General features: G+C 65.4%; 3 protein-coding genes across 8 annotated transcripts; all 3 read right to left on the minus strand.

Moving 5' to 3' along the window:
* Positions 1–551: 551 nt before the first annotated feature.
* Positions 552–10373, minus strand: LOC101924060 (ras GTPase-activating protein 4-like). Of its 5 annotated transcripts, XM_055797814.1 has the most exons (21): positions 10242–10318; positions 6922–7019; positions 6222–6278; positions 5757–5870; positions 5347–5408; positions 5100–5229; positions 4722–4803; positions 4413–4544; positions 4240–4331; positions 3862–3985; positions 3611–3764; positions 3206–3270; positions 2760–2872; positions 2503–2689; positions 2081–2218; positions 1642–1953; positions 1422–1559; positions 1205–1340; positions 1003–1123; positions 870–928; positions 552–735 (listed from the first exon to the last, which is right to left on the minus strand). In XM_055797814.1, the coding sequence occupies exons 4-21, from the start codon at positions 5774–5776 to the stop codon at positions 614–616; spliced, it is 2187 nt and encodes a 728-aa protein (XP_055653789.1). In that variant the 5' UTR covers positions 5777–5870; positions 6222–6278; positions 6922–7019; positions 10242–10318; the 3' UTR covers positions 552–613. The 5 variants fall into 5 exon arrangements, 4 of the variants coding, with proteins under 4 accessions (XP_055653789.1, XP_055653786.1, XP_055653788.1 ...); XM_055797811.1 differs by lacking the exon at positions 6922–7019 and having other exon boundaries at positions 10242–10373; XM_055797813.1 differs by lacking the exon at positions 10242–10318 and having other exon boundaries at positions 6922–10197.
* A 2324-nt stretch (positions 10374–12697) lies between these two features.
* Positions 12698–15943, minus strand: LOC129783859 (uroplakin-3b-like protein 1). Of its 2 annotated transcripts, XM_055796556.1 has the most exons (7): positions 15821–15943; positions 14838–15580; positions 14249–14392; positions 13921–14152; positions 13755–13831; positions 13125–13251; positions 12698–12996 (listed from the first exon to the last, which is right to left on the minus strand). In XM_055796556.1, the coding sequence occupies exons 2-7, from the start codon at positions 14881–14883 to the stop codon at positions 12891–12893; spliced, it is 732 nt and encodes a 243-aa protein (XP_055652531.1). In that variant the 5' UTR covers positions 14884–15580; positions 15821–15943; the 3' UTR covers positions 12698–12890. The 2 variants fall into 2 exon arrangements, with proteins under 2 accessions (XP_055652531.1, XP_055652530.1); XM_055796555.1 differs by lacking the exon at positions 15821–15943 and having other exon boundaries at positions 14838–15742.
* On the minus strand, positions 15888–17112 carry LOC101923889 (uroplakin-3b). Its single transcript, XM_055795106.1, has 3 exons — positions 17055–17112; positions 16323–16788; positions 15888–16224 (listed from the first exon to the last, which is right to left on the minus strand). The coding sequence occupies exons 1-3, from the start codon at positions 17110–17112 to the stop codon at positions 15888–15890; spliced, it is 861 nt and encodes a 286-aa protein (XP_055651081.1).
* Positions 17113–18787: the final 1675 nt, after the last annotated feature.

An 18787-nucleotide genomic window follows, 5' to 3' on the forward strand; every position in this document is an offset into this window, starting at 1 on the left:
GGCCATCAGTGATGCCACCACTGCCACCAGAAATGGTGCCCGCAGAGCCACCAGTGATTCCACCCACCACCAGCACGGCCACCAGAAATGGCACCCACAGGACTGTCAGTGATGTCCCCAGTGCCACAACCAGTAGCACCACTAGTGATGCCACCATTGCCACCACCAGCACTGCCACCTGCAGAGCCACCATTGATGCCACCACTGCCACCAGCAGAACATCAGAAATGGCACCTGCAGAGCCACCGGTAGGGCACCAGAAATGGTGCCCAGAGCCACCAGTGATGCCACCACTGCCACCAGCACAGCCACCAGAAATGGTGCCCGCAGAGCCACCAGTGATTCCACCCACCACCAGCACGGCCACCAGAAATGGCACCCGCAGGGCCATCAGCGCTGTCACCAGTGTCACCACCAGTAGCACTACCAGTGCTGCCACTGATGCCACCAGCAGTGCTTTGGCCTGTCCCCCAGTGCCACCCTCCCCGAGCCACCAGTGCCCATCCCTGTGGCCACCAGCATCTCCCCCAGAGAGGGACAGGACAGGGCTGCAGGGTACAAAGTGCCTTTATTGCCACCGTGGCGGTGCCCGAGGCGTGGGGACCCCGACCCCTCATGTCTGCAGCTGCAGCAGGGTGGGTGCGGGGGGCGCGGGGGGCTGCGCCCGGCGGTGACAGCCCTCCAGGTCCCCCAGCACCCCGAAGAGCCGGCGCAGCCCCTCAGGCAGTGGGGTGTCTGCAGTGGGAGGGAGCACCAGTGAGACCCCCAACCACCGCAGCCCCCCCCCCCCCCCCCCGCAGTTCTGGGGACCCGTCCCAACCACAGCATCCCCCAGGGGGTCCCCAAAACGCCCCCCACCCCAAACCTACCTTCATCCCGGGGGCCATTTTGGGCGTCCTCCAGCTCCAGCAGCTCCCAGTACTTTTCCCTGGGGAGAGGAGAGGGGTGGGCTTTTGGCTGGGGAGGGGTGCAGGGGATCTCCCCGGTGCGGGGGGGGCTCACCTGAGGGTCCCTTGGAGGCCCTGGAGATGATGGAAGAGTCGCTGCGCCTCAGCCGCAGGGTCCAGGGGGTCACTCCAGTCATGCAGGGTGACACCATGCCGGGTCCGGTCGCACCCCAGCCCTGGGGCGGGGGGCAGCAGGCTGACGCCATGAGGGGACACCCCCAGCACCCCTGTGGGGTCCCGAGACCCCCACCCCATACCTGTCCTCTCCTTCTGGTGGCAGCAGCTCCACTTGTCCCCACGGAAGACGCCGGGGTGGTAGGCGCGGAGCACGCGGGGGTTGTTGACGCACACCTTGCGCAGGGCTGACAGCCACTGGTTCAGCTCGTTGACGCACTGGGGTGGTGTGGGGTGTGTGGTGAGGGGGCGGTCCCGGGCTGTGAGTCCCCTCAGCGTGCCCCCACATCCCCGTCCAACCTTGCACTGGAGGTAGGCTGTCTCCTGTTGCCCACCTGCACCCGTGTAGACCACCTGCATGACGTGGGAGCTCCCGAAGCTCTTCTCCTCCACCTTCTCAGCCGCCAGGATGTCGGCCAGGGCGATGGTGCCGCTGCGCTAATGGGGGGGGAGACGGATGACACAGGGGGGTCAGTGACGTCCCTTCACCCCCCTACCCAGCCCCTCAGCACCCTCCTACCTCCGCGCCGGGGCTCTTGCCAAAGCTGAGGGCCTCCCCGGTGAGGCAGAAGTGGAGCTTCTTGGCGGCGGTGGGCAGCAGTGGCCCCTTGCCCCGCGTCTTGTGGACAAAGAGCGGCCCCTCCTTCACCACCGTGCGGGGGGGGTCCAGCGGCCGCCCCTCACCTTCCTCCTCTTCCTCCATCTCCACCAGCCGGGTGATGAAGTCCTTCATCTGGGCAATGCCTTGCTGCAGGGCAGGCAGCAGCGGGGCCAGCCAGACCTCCTTGGCCCGCCCGGCCGCTGGCTCCATGTTGCCCACCATCTGGATGGCCTGGAGACCCCCAGCGTGGCGGTGTCACCGGCGGCAGACCCAGCCCTCCCCAGTGGGAAGCAGCCAGGCACCTCGAACACCACACCTGGGTGACAGCACCCCCCTTGCTGTCCCCCTCCTGTCCCACCTTGGCCAGCAGCAGCAGCGTGCGGCTGGTGCGTGCGTCGGCGTGTGTCTCCCGCAGGTGGAAGAGCTTGGGGGTCATGATGGCCGGTGAGAAGAAGCGGAGGCAGAGGAAGCTGGTGACTGCCACAAACTTGATGTGCTGTGGCCAGCCGAGGTGGTGGGCGACACGTGAGAGTCTGTCCCGACAAGGGACATCCCGGGGCACCACTACATCGATGCGCCAGGGACGTGGGGGCTGGCTTCCAGCACCAGCGTTGCCGTGTGGGCGCAGCACAGCCCCGCTGTCCCCCTGTGACCCATCCCTGGGGGGCTGCCCCCATGCCCAACAGGAGACCCCACCAACCAACACTGGGGACTGCACCCAGTGTCCCCTGGGGACATCCCAGTTTGACCCACCCGGTCCATCCCCTGTCGCATCCCAACCTGGTGCTGGGGGAAGCGCTCCTCGACGCGCTGGAAGAGCTGCCGGAAAGCGGCACGGATGACAGGGGGACACGCCGGCACCGACTTGTCGATGGCGTCCAGCAGCTCACCCAGGTAGGACTGGAGGTGCTGGCGGCCCTGCTCGATCACCTCCCCCTCCGTCTGCACCCGGTGCAGCCCTGAGCACCTGCGGGCACCGGCACCGTCAGCCGCATGGCCGGGGACCCCCGTGCCCCACCGCCCCGCGTGCCCCTTACCCGGTGTCTTTGATCTCCACCTTGCCAGGGTCGAGCTCCACGTGCTTCTTCTCCTCGAACACGCGGGTGATGGTGGGTCCCAGGACAGCGTGCAGGTACGGCATCCCTGTCACCTGCCGAGGCAGTGCGCAGGGAACAGTGACGGGGGGCACAGCCACAGGTTTGGCACCCCGACACCCGTGGAATCCCTGATAGGGGTCACCCAAGGAACTCTGAGCAGCCTGGGCTGGTGGAAGGGGTCCCTGCCCATGGCAGAGGGTCAGAACTAGACGATCTTGAAGGTCTCTTCCAACCCAAACCCTTCTGTGACTTTCTCCAACCTATCAGCCCCAGAGGAAGATACAGACCCACCAGCCCTCCCAGTAGTCCCCTTGGGAACTGGACCCCATAGGGACAGCCCGGAGAGAGGGTGACCTGGGAAGAGCAGGTTTCGGGCAGTGTGGCACCTTGAGGAAGGACTCCATTGACTTTGAGGCCAGTGAGTTGCTCCGGAACAAAGTGTTGGGCTCGCCTGCAAAACAGGAGGGGGTCTGTGGCCTGGGGGACAGCCACAGGTCACCCACCCATGGGGCAGCTGCAGTCGTGGGGGTCGTTCACAGGGGCTGCGCCCTCCATCCCAGCCATTTCCATGGGATTTCCTAACCTCAAAGCACTGGCTCCCCCACCAACCACAGCCAGCATCAGCCCACCAGTTGCTTGGGGTGAACCCAACAGATTCCCACATGGAACACAGCATGATGGTTGAACCTGAACTGTCACCCCCCAAAAAAATCACCACGCAAGGTCTCGGAGGTTTCGCAGCCCCAGGAGATGGTTGGAAGCCTCTGGCTCTGATCCCGCTCTAGCCTTACAGGGCTTGGCCAGCTCCAGCTCGAAGAGCAGGTCCAGGAACTCCTTGACCAGCCCTTGGCCCAGGAAGAGTTTGACCAAGTTGACAGCGACCTCCTGCCGGCACTCGGCCGTGGTGGTTTCATCCAGGAGGGTGACCAGGTGCACTTGGCCATCCTGGTGGGGAAAGGCACCGCGATGTGACGGCTCGAGGGAGACCCATGCCCCAGCAGAGAGCCAGAGGGAGGCGGGTGCCCCAGCATGGACCCCTCACCTGGCGCCCCGACTTCACCTCCTGGCACAGGAGCTGGACCAGGGGCTGGTAGCAGTGGGAGGGCAGCACCGTCTCGTCCCGCAGCCGTACCTGCAGCTGCAGCGAGCCCAGGCTGCCTCGGCCCCTGCAGGAGCACAGCGCGGGTGGGAGAGGGATGGAGAAATACTTCACCAAGCTGGAGGTGGCCCAACAGCCCGGGAAAGCCGGAGCAGGCAGGTGGGGCAGCCCTGCACTTGCCCCTTCCTCCCAGACAAGGGCATTTCCAGGAGCTGCCCCTCCAAAGGGAAGATGCTTCCTGGGAATAACCCCCTCCCCAATGCCCCTGTGGGCACCGGGACCACCCCTGGCACATCCCAACACCCCTGTGCCGACACTCACTCGTCCTCCCTCGGCTTGGACTTGTCCGGCCGCAGTCGGAACCAGCCCTCCTCCTGCCCGGCCGCCTCCAGCCCCTGGATGCTGAACACCACCTGGGAGGGGGAGGCAGGAGGGTGCTGGGTGGGCAGCCAGGCAGGCTCCCTGGCAGCGCCGGCAGGGTCTGGGGGGCTCACCTTGCCCAGGAAGTCATTCCTGCCGACGAGGTCCCAGTCCCACACCTCCACGCACAGCTTCTCCCCGGCGGGCTCCGCCAGCTCGAACTCGAAGGTCTCGTTCCAGCGGGGGTAGCAGGATTTCTTAACCACCTGCAAAGGCAACGGCTTCATCCCCCCGCGCTGGGTGGATCCGACACCCCCCTGGGGACACCAAGCTGGGCACGCTGGGGGGACAGGGATGGCTCCTGGCCGAGGTCTGGGCTTGCCAGGAGGATGATTTCACTTGCAGCACGTTGGGGGATCACGATAAACTGAAGTCACACTCACGGTGCTCTCCTGCGCCTTCCCGTTGTAGCGCAGGCGGACGAAGGGGTCGGAGGCGCCGTTCCGGTCCTTCCTGGCCAAATCCCTGCCAAGAGGAGGGGGAATTTGCCAGCAACCTCCCAATATACCTGCAGGCACCTGCTCCCCTCATCGGTTCCCCAGCACGTCGAGATTCATGCCCTAAGGACCGGCAGGTGAGGTGGAACCTGTCTCAGGACCCCCGTCAGCTGCTGGGTGGTGGGGAGGATGCTCTGCCCCCAAGGGAGGATAGCTAAGAAAACCGATACAGTGGGGAAACTGAGTCACGGAGCAGCCAGGACTCACCATAGGTGTCCCAGCTGCACACGCAGCCCCCTGTGACGCCCTGTGTCCCCTCCTCACCTGGCCTCCAGCACAGTGCAGCGCAGCCGCCGGCTGCCCTGGCTCCCCAGGACCTCCACCCGCAGGTGGATCTCCCCCTGCACCTCCTCGTCAGGGTCCACCTCACTGAGGCTCACCCAGCCACTGTAGCCTGTAGGAAAAGGGGACACCCTCATAGGGGGGTCGCTGGGGGAGCCCTTGGGACCGGCTCCTCATGGGCTGGGAGACAGGTCCCCACTGGGATCCCCGCAGCCACCCATCCCCCTACCCTTGGGGTGCTCCGCCAGCATGTCCCGGGTGATGCAGACCTTCCCAATAACATCATCGCGGCTGGAAAACAAAAACCGGGAGCAGGACATGGTGCGGGATGGCAGCCCACCTGCTGCGCCAGGCCCAGCAGGACACGTGTCGGGGGCAGAAAGGGTGCCCGGGTGTCCTGGGCTGGGGCCACCACGGTGTGTCTGTCCCCATGGAGCGCATCAGCCACCCTTTGCTGCCAGCTGGAGAATAACCTCAAGAAATAGTTTCACCCATTTGTGTCCCAAAACCCCAAGCCAGCACGGCCAGGTGTGGATTCTGTGGTGCCTACAGTGGGGTTGAGCATGCAGGCAGCCAAAGCCACCAGCCTCCAGTTCCCCACCCCGAGCCCCCACCGCCCCACAGCTGACCTGCCCGTACCTGAGCGCATCCTCGTCCATGACGTAGATGGAGATGCTGTGAAAGGTGGGCTGGAGGTGCACCTCGTATTCCTCCCCCCAGAACGGGGACAGCGTTTTCCACACCGTGGCAGTCCTGTGGGGCAGACAGCACCGGTGATGGGGGACATGGGGCACTCCCCAGCCCTGTGAGCTTCCCAGCTTTTTGTGACACACAGCTGGAGCAGCAGCCACAGTTTTGAACCATCAGCTGGGGCAGGCAATAGGTCTCCGTCCCTGTCTTGTAGCTCTGGGCTGGCAAGATGTTGGAGGTGGCCACAAGATGTTAGACATCACAGCCTGTATCTGGAGGAGTGGCTCAGCCCAAAGCAGGGAATAATAATAAATAATAAAAATAATATTGTACCTGCTGCAGGGTAGATGGAGGGACCTGCCAGGAGCCAGGTGTGCAGGTTTGGGGACCAGCCAGGGACATGGAGCCACTCACCTGATGATGGCCTCATTGTCGATCTTCACGATGCAGTACGGGTCGCTGCTCCCCGTGCTAGAAGGACACGGCACAGCTCTGTCACCACCAGCAGCCACAGCCCTGGCCCCCTACCCCAGCCCTGGGGGCTCACGTGGTCGTGGGCAGCCAAAGCCTTCAGCCCTGGCGAGCCCCACTGGAGAGGGGGGACCTCGCAGGTGCCCCTTGTGGGGACACACACCAAGGCTATGGGGTGCTGGGGTCCAGAGGCATCCCCAGAAGCCAGAGCCTTCAGCAGATGGATTTGGCCAAGGCTGCAGGCACGTGGTGAACCCAGCTTTGCTCCCAGCCCAGGGAAACACATCCCTGACTGTGTCCGGCCACCGCATCCCGCTGGCAGCTGCAAGTGGCTTTCCTCTTCCAAATCGGAAGGTGAAGAACAAACAAAACCCACCCTTTCCCCGAAGTGGCTCCAGGCACTGACAGCCCTGTCACACACACTAGCAGCGAGGCCACAGCAGCTTCCTCCAGCCCCAGGGTGCACCCAGCGCCCCGACACCGACGGGGACATCCCTGGAGACACCCCCAGCAATGCAGAGGGTGTGAAGGGCAGGCAGCCCCCACGATGCTCTGACCCCCGCTTCCTCCCCAGACACGACCCGAGTGATGGCTCCTGCTTGCGGCCGCCAAACCAAACCAAAACCAAATCACCATTTTATACCTTATTGCCCCAGTTCATCAGAAACGAGGTGACTCGGCTGCAGGCAGGGGTGGGTGGGGGCTCCGGCCGGAGGCAGAGGAGCCAGCAGGACCCGGGTGCTGGCCAAGAGGGTGGAAAGGTTGTGGCTCCCGTCCCGCAGGCAACCGGCACTGGGCAGCCCACGCTGAGCACGGTTACTCATCAACACCACCCCGGCATCATCCCCCAGCCAGCCACGAGCATCCCGGAGCAGGGGGGAGCACACAGGTGGGGATCTGGGGACCCCAAACACCGAGTGACTTCCCCACCCCAACACCAGGGAGGCTGAGAGCCAGGCACTGGGGGGATTCAAAGGGTGCCCCCCTGCCCTGGAAAGCATGGCTGTGGGGGGTTTCTCCAGGCTGTGCATCCCGGGCACTGCGCTAGCATCCCCATCCCCAGGCACAGGATGGGGGCCACATTCTGGGCCACAGGTGGTGCTGGCAGCAGGAGGGTTGCTAAGAGCAGCTCTCTACCTGCCTGCTCCCGTCTCCAGCCACACTCTGGAGAGGTTTTTACGAGAGCGGTGGATGAAGGACCATTAACGAGCCTGCTGCTGACATTTCCTACCTTATGCAAACCATCAAGCGGGCAGGGAGCAGGCAGGCAGAAAGGGAACATCTGCCTGCCCGAGCCGTGCCCAGCAACGTGGGGCAGGCGTCAGATGGGAGCTGCTTCCACACCAGCAGGAAAACCTTGTCCCCAACATGGGGCCATTTTGAGCACACGTGCTGCTTCACATCCCCTGGGGCACAGGGTACCCCAAAGCTGCCCTGCAGTATCTGGGTATCACAGGGATTAAAGCGCAGGGCTGCCAAAAACTGTCCACGGGCTGCAGGAAGCCTCCGATCTGCATCCCATGGGATGAACCCCCCACTCCAAAGGGAACCCAGCACTGGGTGACACGGTCTGCCTGGCGTTGACATCCCTGCAGGCTCACCAGTGCCCAGGAGATGTCAGGGGAAGAGACTGATGAGGTTTGCAGGCTCTTGGCAGGCACTGGGCATCCTGCTGACACCTCCGCAGAGCACGGCTGGCTTTGGCCACCTGCCCCGGCCCCCCCGCACTGGCACGGGCCACTGCAGGAGGCAAGGCGGGGGGGTTGGCACGGGGAAGGAGCTAAGAAAGGGGAAGGTCAGGCTTTAAAAAGAGGAAATGAAGACTGAAACTTTAAAGATTGATAGTGTTGTATAAACTAGGTGGGGGGGGTGGGGGACGACGGGGAATAAACATGCACTCGCTGCGGGCACCCATCCAGGTGGGCTGAGGCATGGAGTTTGCAATTAAAAACTCACTGGTGTAGAGAGCGGCACTGCTTTGCCCAGCCCTCAGGGGGTGGGAACAATAAAATAAAATAAAGTATATAATTTCCCTTGCTTTCCTGCAACGAAATCCTCCTGCAGGGGAGGATTTTGCAGCGCTCAGCTAGGAAGGTGTTAGTGTTCCCACTGTGTCCTGGGCTGGGGGACAGAAGCCCACCCAGGGCTGAGCTGGAGCGGCTGCCGCAGTCCCAGTGTTTTGGCCCCGGAGCTGGGCAGTGACGCGCTGGCCGGGAAAACCTGCGGCGGGTTTCCTGCCTCTTTATGGGCATTGCACGGCTGCACTGTGCCAAGCCCTGCGCTAGGCGGGCGCTGGCTTGGAAGGAAAAGCAAAGAGCCGCTCTTCGGCAGCGGGAGGAGGTGGGAATCCCGTGGGCACAGCGAGCCGGGAGCCTGGCACCGAGCCTGAACCCCACCGATATCACAGGGCTACTGCCGGGGCAGAGGAAGGGGCTGCTGGTGGCCCAGCAGCAGCACCAGGGGTCCCAAACCACAGTGACATCGGCCAAATCCTGCTCCTGCAACCCCCTGTGCTGAATCCTGCAGGGGCTGGGGGACCCCACGGGGGTTTGGGTGTGCCACATCGCCTATGGGTGCTGCAAGCAGGATCTGACCCACAAACACAGCCGGGGCCACCGCTGACACCCCACAGAGGGATTTCCCTTAGGGAAACCAGCAGCAATCCCAAAGGCTGTGCCAGGGCAGACAGGGGAACGGGATCTCAGCAGCCCCTGTCCCCAGAGAGGGGGACAGCGGCCATCCACGGCCAAGGTCAGGCGGCAGAGCGGGATCCAGTGCTCGGGTTTCCCTCCCTGCTGGGGCAGCCACTCTCCCTGCCCAAAGCCACGGTGTCCCAAAGCCACCGTGTCCCAAAGCCACCGGGCTGGAAACTCCGCACAAGGTGTTACCGCATGGCTGAGCCCGAAAACCAGAGCTTCCGAAAATCCAGAGCCTGCCTGCACTGGGTCAAGCTCCCAGCATGGAGTTATGCCAAGGGATTTAAAAATCAGGCCCTGACACATGGGATTTAAAAAAAAGAAGAAGAAGGGGAAAAAAAAAAAAAAAAAAAAAAGTCATGTTTCTTTCCTTGTTTATCCTCTTTTTCCATGATGGCTGCAGGGAGTTTTGCTGGTTTTCCGGCAGCCCTGACCCTGCCTGGCTGCCGAGTGCTTCTCAACAGCCTCCCAGTGCCCTAGCAGCTGGGGACCACCCCGATGCTGCCCTCCTGTCCCACCCCGACACTGTCCCACATCCCACCCCCCAGGATCAGAGCGACCGGGATAACACTGGGACACACAGGCAGCCCTTAGGGAGCTGCCAAGGAGGGAGAGCCCAACCCAGGGGGCTGCCAGCAGAGCCCCCCGGACCACAGCAGGGTGGGCTTGAGGGAGGTGCTGGGAACAGAGTGGTGGCCAGGGGTCAGAGCCCAGGGATCATCCCTGCTCCTTTTGCGGGATGGCTGTACCGGGGGTCCTGCTTCGTGTCCAGGGGTGCCTGCAAAGGACCCAGCTCCAGGTGGGGCACGGTGCATGGTGGGGGCAGCACAGGGGGAGCCCCCCAACACGGGAACACTGCTTGGGGTACCCTAAAGCGCTGCTGGGGGCACCACACAGCACAGGTTGGGAACCTCAGAGCCATCCCAGAGGGTGTCCCCAGATCAGGGGGGATATGACAGCTCCTGAGGGAGCCACCCAAAGCCATCCTGGGGGGGAACCCTCAAAGCAAGGGGGACCCCAAAGCAAGGGGGACACCCCCAGAGCCATCCTGGGGGGAGCCCCCAAAGCACAGGCACTGGTGGGAGAACCCCAAGCCATTCCAGGTGAGCCCCCAGAGCTGGGGTGACACCCCCAAGCCAACCCAGAGGTGGTGTCCTCAAAGCACAGGGACCTGTTGGGGGTCCCTCTGGCAGCACTCCCGGGGCAGGGGGGCTCCCTCCGGAAGCTGCCCCCCCCAACCCCCTCCCGGCCCCCCGGGGGCACTCACATGTCCTTGGCGGGCAGGTTCCTGCCCTCCACGATGCGGATGGAGAGCGCGCTCCGCCGGGCCATGGCGGGCGGGCGGCCGAGCCGAGCCTCGAACCCGCCGTCACCCAGCTCCGCGCCCATGTGCGGGCCGGCGCCGCCAGCCGCCAATCAGCGCTGGGGGCGGAGCAAGGGGCGTGACCAGAAGCCATTCTCCGGTGGCGATTGGGTGATTAGATTCAGCTGCCTGCCAAGGGGTGGAGCCTGTGTGGCAATGGGCGTGGCTAAGGCGGCAATGGGCGTGGGTAGGGTGGGAGTGGGCGTGGCTAAGACGGCGGGGGCGGGGTCCCGTGGGGCCGGGGACACGCCACGCTGCCGGGGGTCCCGCCGGTCCCCCCCCCCCCGGCTCCGGGCCGCCCCCAGCCCCCGGGGACCGGCCGCAGCCCCAGGGCGGTGCAGCCCCGGCGGGGGTCGGCCCGGCGCCCCGCCTGCGGTGGCCGTTAAGGACCGGACCCACAGTGGGTCCTCGCTGTCCCCCACGACCCTGGGGGGTGCCGCCCGCGCCCCGCGCCCCCGGAGCCCACCCCTTTCTGGCTTTTTAACCCCGTATTATTTTTTGTTTTAAAGCCCTGCGCCCCGCGGCTGCAGCACCCCCGGAGGGACCAGTGGCATTTCTGGGGGTCTTGGGCCGTAAATACGGGGAGGGGGACAGACATGGGGGGGGGGCGCCCCCTCCTGCGGGACCTCCCCCGGCCCGAGCACTCCCCCAGCACGCAGAGCTGGGGCTCAGGGCCGTGCCAGCAGGAACCCAGGCCTTGGCATTTGCGCCCGGCTGCCACGGGGACACCCTGGGGACGCCCTGGGGACACTGGCAACACACTGGGGACATGCTGGGGTCACGCTGGGGACATGTTTGGGGACACTGCAGGGACACACTGGGGACACACTGGGGACCCCATGGGGACACATTGGGGGCACTGTGGGTACATGCTTGGGGACACTATCGGACACTCTGGGGACACCATGGAGACACTGTGGTGACACACTGGGGACATGCTGGAGTCACACTGGGGACCCTATGGGGACCCTGTGGACATGCTTGGGGACACACTGGGGACCCCATGGGGACACGCTGCCTCTCCACCTGCCCTGCACAGGGGGACAAGGCGCAGTCCCCTGTCACCGTCGTGTGGCAGCTGCTGCCCTGCACGCTGGGGGTGCCACGTGTCCCACCTCCAGCAGCACCCATGTGATGGGGACAAGTCCCCCCGGCCTCTGGAAGCCACTTTGGGGGTGAGATGGGTGTTTCATTCTGGGGGACAGGGGGTGGGACACTGGGGGGACACGGGTGGGACGGATGAAATCGACCCTTGGCTGGGCCCCAGCGGGTCTCCGCAGGGATCGGTGGCTGGATTTGCTCCGTTTTCCTTGGCTGGGCTCCAGGGAGGCAGCTCCTGGCAGGGCAGCTGGGGGGGCAGGTTGCTACCCCCCACCCCCACCCACTCATCCCCCCCCCTCCAAGCAGCACAAGGACGCTGCAGTGAGGGCGCTGTGACCGGGGATCGGTATAAATGTGATGCTGCCCTTTGCACAGCGCCCACGGAAAAATACCGGGGCTGGGGGGGTGGGGTGTTGATGTATGTACATGCCTATGACATATATATGTATATACATACTGCCCTGACATATATATGTATATACATACTGCCCTGACTCCACTCAAAGAGGGGCACGGCCACCCTGCAGCGCTCTCGGCACCAGCAGGGTCTCATCCTGCCCGGGCTGTGGGATCAGGGCACCACGACCCCTGTGCAGGATCGGGAATGCTGTATCAGCCCCCCCTGCCCCAGCCCCTGGCACAGGATCAGGCCCACCACAGCCCACTCCCCACCAGACAGGATCAGGGACCCCCCTCCGGTGCAGGATCAGGCCCTGGGCTGCCGGTCCCCCCTTGCCATCTCGTGGGTAGTGGGGGAACATCAGCAGCACCCGGGAAGGATCAGGCCAGCTCTGGCTGGGGGGGACCCTCCTCTGGGTTTGGGGCAGGGAGGAATTGCTGCGGGGTGAAGGGAAACAGGGAGAAACACCCCCCTATACTCCCCCGACCCCCCCTGCCCCCTGCTGGGGGCATTTCTGTGCCACTCACGTCAGCGCTGGGGCTGTTGGGGGGTCCGGCTCCCCTCACTGCCTGGCACCCCAGGGGACCTTCCTCTGTTCACAGTGGGCACAGGTGGCACCGCAAGCTCCGAGCTGGGGGGGAAAATGCTTCCCCCACTCCAGAGCATCCCTGGCTGCATCCCAACCCGGGAGGCAGCCACCCCCCACCCAGGGACGGGGCTCACAGCCCTGTGTGGGGGCACAGGGATGGGGCCACGGGGCTTTTCCCAGGGGCTGGGAAGGCAGCAAGGTTTCGGTGGGTGCCATTCCTGGGGGGGTCACCAAGGGGAGGCAGAGGCTGGGCACAAAGCACATGGAAAGGCCTTTAATCCGCTCCTTCGCAGCTCCCCAGGGCCCCCCCTCCCTACGTGCTGGCGGTGCCCCTGCGGTGGGCACCGTGCCACCCGCTCCGGTGGTGCCATCCCGAGGGCACCCAAGGGCACATGGGATGGCGGGAGCAGGTGGGGAGGTGGGGTGGGGGGCTGCGGGGGGACATTGGGGGCCATGGGGGGGCTCAGAGCCGTGCAGCCGGCTGGTCGTAGACGTGGTGGGTGTTGTACCGCTGCACTGTCACTGCCTCCGGCTTGCTGAAGGTGCTGCTGCCGCCACAGGTGTCTGAGCTGGGGAGGGAAGGGGGGGTGAGGGGCGAGGGTGGGGGCCCAGGGTGCCGGTGTCACCCTCTGACACCGGTCCCATATGCCCAGCACCCATCCTGGGAGGTGCGGCGGGACACGGGGGCGGCACTCACCCCAAGACCAGCATGGCCAGCAGGCCGGCCAGCAGGATGGCGAAGAGGATGGAGAGGATAGAGGTGATGGCAATCATGCTGGCGCTGTGCCCGCTGCCCGTGGTGGGGATGCTGCTGGGTGACTGGGCTGGGGAGAAAGCGGGAGGGGAGCAAGTGGGACGCACCTGGGGGCAGCGCAGGGGGCTCGGCCAGGTCACGGGGTGTCTGTGTGCAGTTGCAGTGTGCAATCGCACCGTGCAAATGCAGCGTGCAAACACTGTGGGCAATCCCACCATTCAAACGGATGGTGCAAATCCAATGTGCAACTGCACCGTGCAAATGCACCGTGCAATTGCACCGTGCAAATGCGATATGCAGTGGTAGCGTGCAAACACGCCGTGCAAAAGCTCGGTGTGAACGCCATGTGCAATTGCACTGTGCAAACAGCACGAGCCATCGCACGGTGCCACCGCACCCCGGCAGGACCCGCAGCAGTGCCCTGCCTCAGTTTCCCCAGCCGCTCACAGGAGCGCTGCACCCCCAGCTGCTGGTGCTCGGTGCGCAGCCCCCCGGGACCACCCCACACCCTGTCCACACTTGGGGGCTGTGGGATGGGGGCAAGGGGCAGGATGAGCCCCCTGGCAGCGGTACCTGTCCTCAGGGTGATGGGTTCCGACCAGGCTGTCTCTGCCACGGGCTCGGAGCCCTCCAGGGCGAGGAACTTCACCCTGGGAAGGGAAGGGAGGTTGGCCATGGTCCCGCGAGCTGGGGGGCTGCCAGCAGGCCCGGGGGGGCACGTCCCCATAAGCAGGCTCACCGGTATGGCCCAGGGCCAGGCAGGGGGCCGTTGCAGGTGGGTCTGTTCTCAGCCCTGGTGCAGCTGGTCTCGCTGCCCACACGCAGCACCGTGATGTCCCCGGGTTTTTTGGGGCAGGGGTAGTGCAGGAGGGTGCTGTTGAGGGTCATGTAGGCGGGGGCGGTGGTGGGGAAGCCCTGGAATGCCCTCTCGGGGGTCCCTGGCTCCACGCTGTTGTTGAAGTCGGGTACGGCTGCAGGGATGGGGATGGGGGTGAGGAGGGAGCAGGGGGGCGCGGGGAGCCCTGCGCACAGCCCTGCCCTGGCTGCTCCCCCTGCAGCCCACCTACCCTTGGGGACGGCCACCACCAGCCAGATGACGGCATCGTCTCGCACATTGAAGACGCAGCGGGGCTGCTCCAGCACGAAGGTGGAGGTGGTCTTCAGGCCCCCCAGAGGCAGTGTGGCCAGGGTCGGACTGTACTCGAGTGTCTCTGCGGTGAGAAACCAAGGGGGTGCAGTGGAGGGCACAGACCCCCCCCTGCAGCCCTTGACCGGTGGCTCTGACTGGCTGCACCGGTGCTGGGGGCTCGGCGTGGGGATAGGGAGAGGGGGGAGCTGGCCCTGGAGACCCCCGCTCCCCTCCTGCCCCTGGTTTTGGGCTCAGACACGTGATACATGAAGAGGAAAGCAAAGAAATCCCGTGCCACCACCTGGGGAGGGACACCCCTGCGAGACCCCCAGAGGACCCCACGCTGTGCCGGCAGACACAGGTAGGTGACACCAGGGACAGGAGGGGTGGCACCCAGCATAGGGGGGGCATCAGCTGCCCTAGACCTCAGGCTCCAGGGGGGGTCCTGATGCCCACGCACAGGGGACCCCTGCAAACAGGGGACAGCAGGGACCCCCAGCTCAGCCCGATGGTGTTGGCGGACTCACCCAGGCCGTGGGCTGTTGCCAGGAGCAGGAGGAGCAGCGGGAGCATCGTGTGGGCGCCTGGGTGCCTGGGGTGGGAGTGCAGGCAGCCGGGCTCTGCATCCCCATGGGACCCACCTGCGGCTGCCAACCGCCCACATTCCTGCGCTGGCCGCAGCCCCGTCACAAACAGGTCCAGCTCGTTTCCCCGAGGAGCATTTGTCACGTCCGAGTGCCCACCACTGAGGCGTGCTGAGAACCGCCACGCTCATCACACGAGTGGGCTGCAGCCCCCGCCCAGGCAATGGGGCACAGAGTGCCACCCCAGGGGATGCCCACCTGTGGCTCCCTGCACACCCCACCGCTGCCACCATGTGCCCCCCTCCAACACCAAGAGCCACACAACCAAGCCTCTGGGTGGTTTGGGGGGGGCCTGGTGCCCCCATCCTCCACAGCCCCACGTGGCCAACGGCCTGGTGAAGGTGGCACCAAGCTGGGTGCCGTGCGAGCCGGGTGGCCGGCACAGGGGGCAACATCCCATGGCCGGGCAAGGAGGAGGCAGCTGCAGATGTCAAGTGAGAATTTACTTAGCAGGGCACAGACCGGGAGGTGGGGGGGCAAAGCAGCCCCGCCCCGGGGGGCTACACCTGCAGCCGGGGGGCCGGGGCTCAGGCAGGGCCGGGGGGATGTGGTGGGTCCTGTAGGACCTGTGGGCGAAGGCGCTCGTCCCCGAATCCCAGCGGCGCAGGGACCCCCACACCTCGGCGCTGCAGGGAGAGAGAAGCAGAGGCGTCAAGTGGGGTCCGTGGGGGTCCCTCAGCCCCTCCCCGTGCTGGCCACCGCCAAGAGGCCCTTTCTCTTTGCCAAACCACCAGTTTAAGGAAAAAAACGCTTTTTAAATCATTAAAACATCTTTGCTCAATCCCTTTGCTGAGGAAGGGGTGTTCTCCCGGGGCCCCCGTGGATGCACCCCCCTCCCCGAAGCCCAGCCCATGTACCCCACGTACCCCACGGCGCCAAGCACTGCGGTGGCCAGCACGGCCCCCAGGCTGGCGAGGATGCAGGCGATGATGACTACGTCGCTGCCACGGCGTGTGGGTGCGGGGTCGATGGTGCTGGGGTGGCTGGCTGGAAGGAGGTGGGATGAGGGATGTGGGGGGGGCACGGGGGGTTCAGGGATGGTGCGATGGAAAGGGGAGGGCGGCCAGGGGAGTTTGGGGATCGCTTTTCCCCTCTGGGTTTTGGGGTGATGGCATAAGGCTGATGCCATGCCGCATGCCAGCACCCCAGCGGGGCAGGTGTGGGGACCCGCAGGACGGCAGTGCCACCGGTACCTCTCGGCAGGAGGATGGGCTCAGACCACCTCGTCTCAGCTTTGGGGCCATGGCAGCCCATCACCAGGAACTTCACCCTGCAGGGTCGGCACGGTGGTGACACGGGGGGTGAGCATGGCCAGGATGGGGAATTACCCCAGCTGGCATCTGGGGGGTTCCATCCTGCCAGCCTCACCTGTAGGGCCCCGGGGAGGGCAGGGGTCCGTTGCAGGGGTCCTGGCTGCCCTGGCCCCCACACGCCGTGTCGCCCCCAACCCGCAGGAGGGCCCAGCCCGGAGCTGAGCAGGCATACGTGGATGCTGCCGTCTCCAGCGTCATGTAGGAGTGGGCGGTGGGCAGCCGCTCGTACAGGGGCACATCAGCCTGCGTCGGGGGGTTTCTGAAGGCGGCCGAGGCTGCGTGGCACAGCCCGGGGGTGAGCAGCTGCGACGGGGGTCCCCCACGTCCCCTTGCCACAGCAGGGAGCATACGCTGGAGCAGCGGGTGCTCACCGTTGGCAAAAGCCACCACCAGCCAAACGGCATCGGAGGCGTTGGTGTGATGGTCAAAGACGCAGCAGGGTCTCTCCAGAGCGAAGGTGGTGGCGGTGAGCTTCCCTGGCAGTGCCGCGGGGGGCACGCGGGGCACGTAGGGCAGGAGGGCTGGGGAAGTGGGCACTGAGCAGGGGGGACCCCATGCTCTGCACCGCTCAGCAAATAAATGCCTGACCCCAGCCCCCATCCGCGTCGGGGTCCACAAATGCCGGTGCTGGCACAGCAAGGGCTCACAGGCACCAGCACCAGAGGGACCGCACTGGTGTGGGGCCCCCCCAGCCACGCCTGGCCCTGTAACACCCTCCCGGGCACAAACACACTGCAGCCCCTCCAAGCCCCCGTCCCCCTCTGCCCTGTCCCCCCGTGGGAGTCACCCAGGCCCGCGGCTGCGCCCGTCCCAGCCAGCACCAGCAGCACCCGCAGCAGCTCCATGGTGTCGTCCCGGTGGGGCTGGATGTGCCGCCCTGCTCCGCTCACCCCGTCCCACTGCTGAGGGGACGAACCGCCCCACGAGCCCCTGCAGTGGGGACGGCCTGGCCTGGCCAGACCCTCCCAGTCCCACATTCCTGCACCGGCTCTGCCGGCCCGGTGAGACCCCGCGGGCAAAGGGGGCCGGCTGCGCCTCCCAGGTCACCCGCTGGTCCCAGCCCCCCCTGGGGAGCCCTCCCGCGGGACCCCAAGCCAAGGCACCCGAGGGAGCTGCGAGGATGCCGGGCACCAGCCTGCGATGTGAAAGGGGAAACTGAGGCACAGAGGCGGCACTGGAGCCGCGTTCAAGACAGGCTGGCAGAGGTCAAAGCCTTTGTTGGCGCTATGGGGGCAGCTGGGCAAGTGGTCCCGCAAGCCCATTTGCCCCACCGAGACCTGTGGCTCCCTGTGGGTGCCTGGTACCACCCAGCCCCCCAGCCAGTGCGAGGGGTGAGGCCGGGCTGGTTTTGGGTGCAGCCAGCCTTGCCCCGGGGGCAGGAAAGCGCTCCGGAGCCATCACACCCTGGCCTCATCCAAACCCCACGTGTTCTAGGTGAACGGTCCCACCCAGCACTGGGGTGTGGAAGCACCTGAACCGTGGGGCCACCCCACAGTGACACTGCCCCTAGCATCCCTCCTCCTCGCTGGCAGCAAGGCTGGGCCATGGCCCCCCTCCCTGGGGAGAGGCACCCCGAGCCCTTGGGATGGGGATGGGGACAGTGACCCTGGCACGGGAGCTCCCCCACAGCCCGGGAGCCCATCACCACCGCCCCCCCCCCCAGGTGGCTCTCCACGCGGAGGGGTTTGAGTGCTCCTTCTCCGCTGTTTGTCAAGGGCAGTGGCTGCTCACTCCTGCGTGGGAAGGGATTTTCCGCCCCCCCCTCCTGAAGGGCTAGGACCGCGCCCCCAGATTAAGTGGAAATGGGGCATTCAAAGATTACAGTCCAGCTGCGGAAGGAAAAAGCAGGCACAGCTGCAGCCTCCATCCCTCCTCCCTCTTCCAGCTGCTGCCTTATCCCCCTGCTCCTACCCAGCAATAGCTGCCTCGGGGTCCCCACCAGCAACAGCTGCCCATGGGGACATGCCAGCCCCCCATCTGCCAGCACAGACCCCTTGGTCATGCCTCCCCACAGGGTGCCAGCGGCAAGGCGAGGGAGGCAGGTTGACGCAGGGGGACAGTGAGTCACAGTTTCAGCTGCCACTATGGGGACGTGAGGCCAGCATACCTGCAGGGTCAAGGCTTGGCTAATAATAACCACCCTGCTGCAAATGAGCCAGCACCGCAGGGGGAAGGGAGAAACCTCCCCCCCGGGGTCTCCAGCCCAGGCCAGGGGGACCCAGGTTCTTTTGGTCAGACCTGTCCGGTAGCATTATAAGCACTTATTTTGGGCTCTGTCCCCTCCCGGCCCCAACCAGCCACAGCACTACGGTCACGGATTCACCCCTGGAGCTTTCCTCCTCCGCTGGCTGCTACCCCTGCCCCGGGTGTCGAAGCACCTCCCCGCCCAGCGGTGCCTGAGCGCCCAGCTCTGCTGCTTTCCGCCCCCTTGCTGCCTGCATCCCCCCACCGTGGGGGCCAAGCAATCTCAGGCCCTGCACAGACATGGCAAGGATTTTAGGAGATGCTTTGTGTCCTCGT

Source organism: Falco peregrinus, chromosome 2 (assembly GCF_023634155.1).
Source record: "Falco peregrinus isolate bFalPer1 chromosome 2, bFalPer1.pri, whole genome shotgun sequence".
Classification (NCBI taxonomy): domain Eukaryota; kingdom Metazoa; phylum Chordata; class Aves; order Falconiformes; family Falconidae; genus Falco; species Falco peregrinus.

Excerpts from the sequence above, each read along its gene's own strand:
- LOC101924060 (XM_055797811.1), bottom strand. The coding sequence starts at position 10,363 with ATGGGCGCGGAGCTGGGTGACGGCGGGTTCGAGGCTCGGCTCGGCCGC. Across the intron at positions 2,873-3,205 it reads CAATGGAGTCCTTCCTCAAG|GTGACAGGGATGCCGTACCT; the intron begins GTGCCACACTGC and ends CTGCCTCGGCAG. Across the intron at positions 1,954-2,080 it reads CGCTGCTGCTGCTGGCCAAG|GCCATCCAGATGGTGGGCAA; the intron begins GTGGGACAGGAG and ends GGGGGTCTCCAG.
- LOC129783859 (XM_055796556.1), bottom strand. The coding sequence starts at position 14,883 with ATGCTCCCGCTGCTCCTCCTGCTCCTGGCAACAGCCCACGGCCTGG. Across the intron at positions 14,393-14,837 it reads GGCAACAGCCCACGGCCTGG|AGACACTCGAGTACAGTCCG; the intron begins GTGAGTCCGCCA and ends TTCTCACCGCAG. Across the intron at positions 12,997-13,124 it reads CTGGCCATGCTGGTCTTGGG|CTCAGACACCTGTGGCGGCA; the intron begins GTGAGTGCCGCC and ends TTCCCTCCCCAG.
- LOC101923889 (XM_055795106.1), bottom strand. The coding sequence starts at position 17,112 with ATGGAGCTGCTGCGGGTGCTGCTGGTGCTGGCTGGGACGGGCGCAGCC. Across the intron at positions 16,789-17,054 it reads GGGCGCAGCCGCGGGCCTGG|CCCTCCTGCCCTACGTGCCC; the intron begins GTGACTCCCACG and ends CCACTTCCCCAG. Across the intron at positions 16,225-16,322 it reads CCCTCCCCGGGGCCCTACAG|GGTGAAGTTCCTGGTGATGG; the intron begins GTGAGGCTGGCA and ends CCGACCCTGCAG.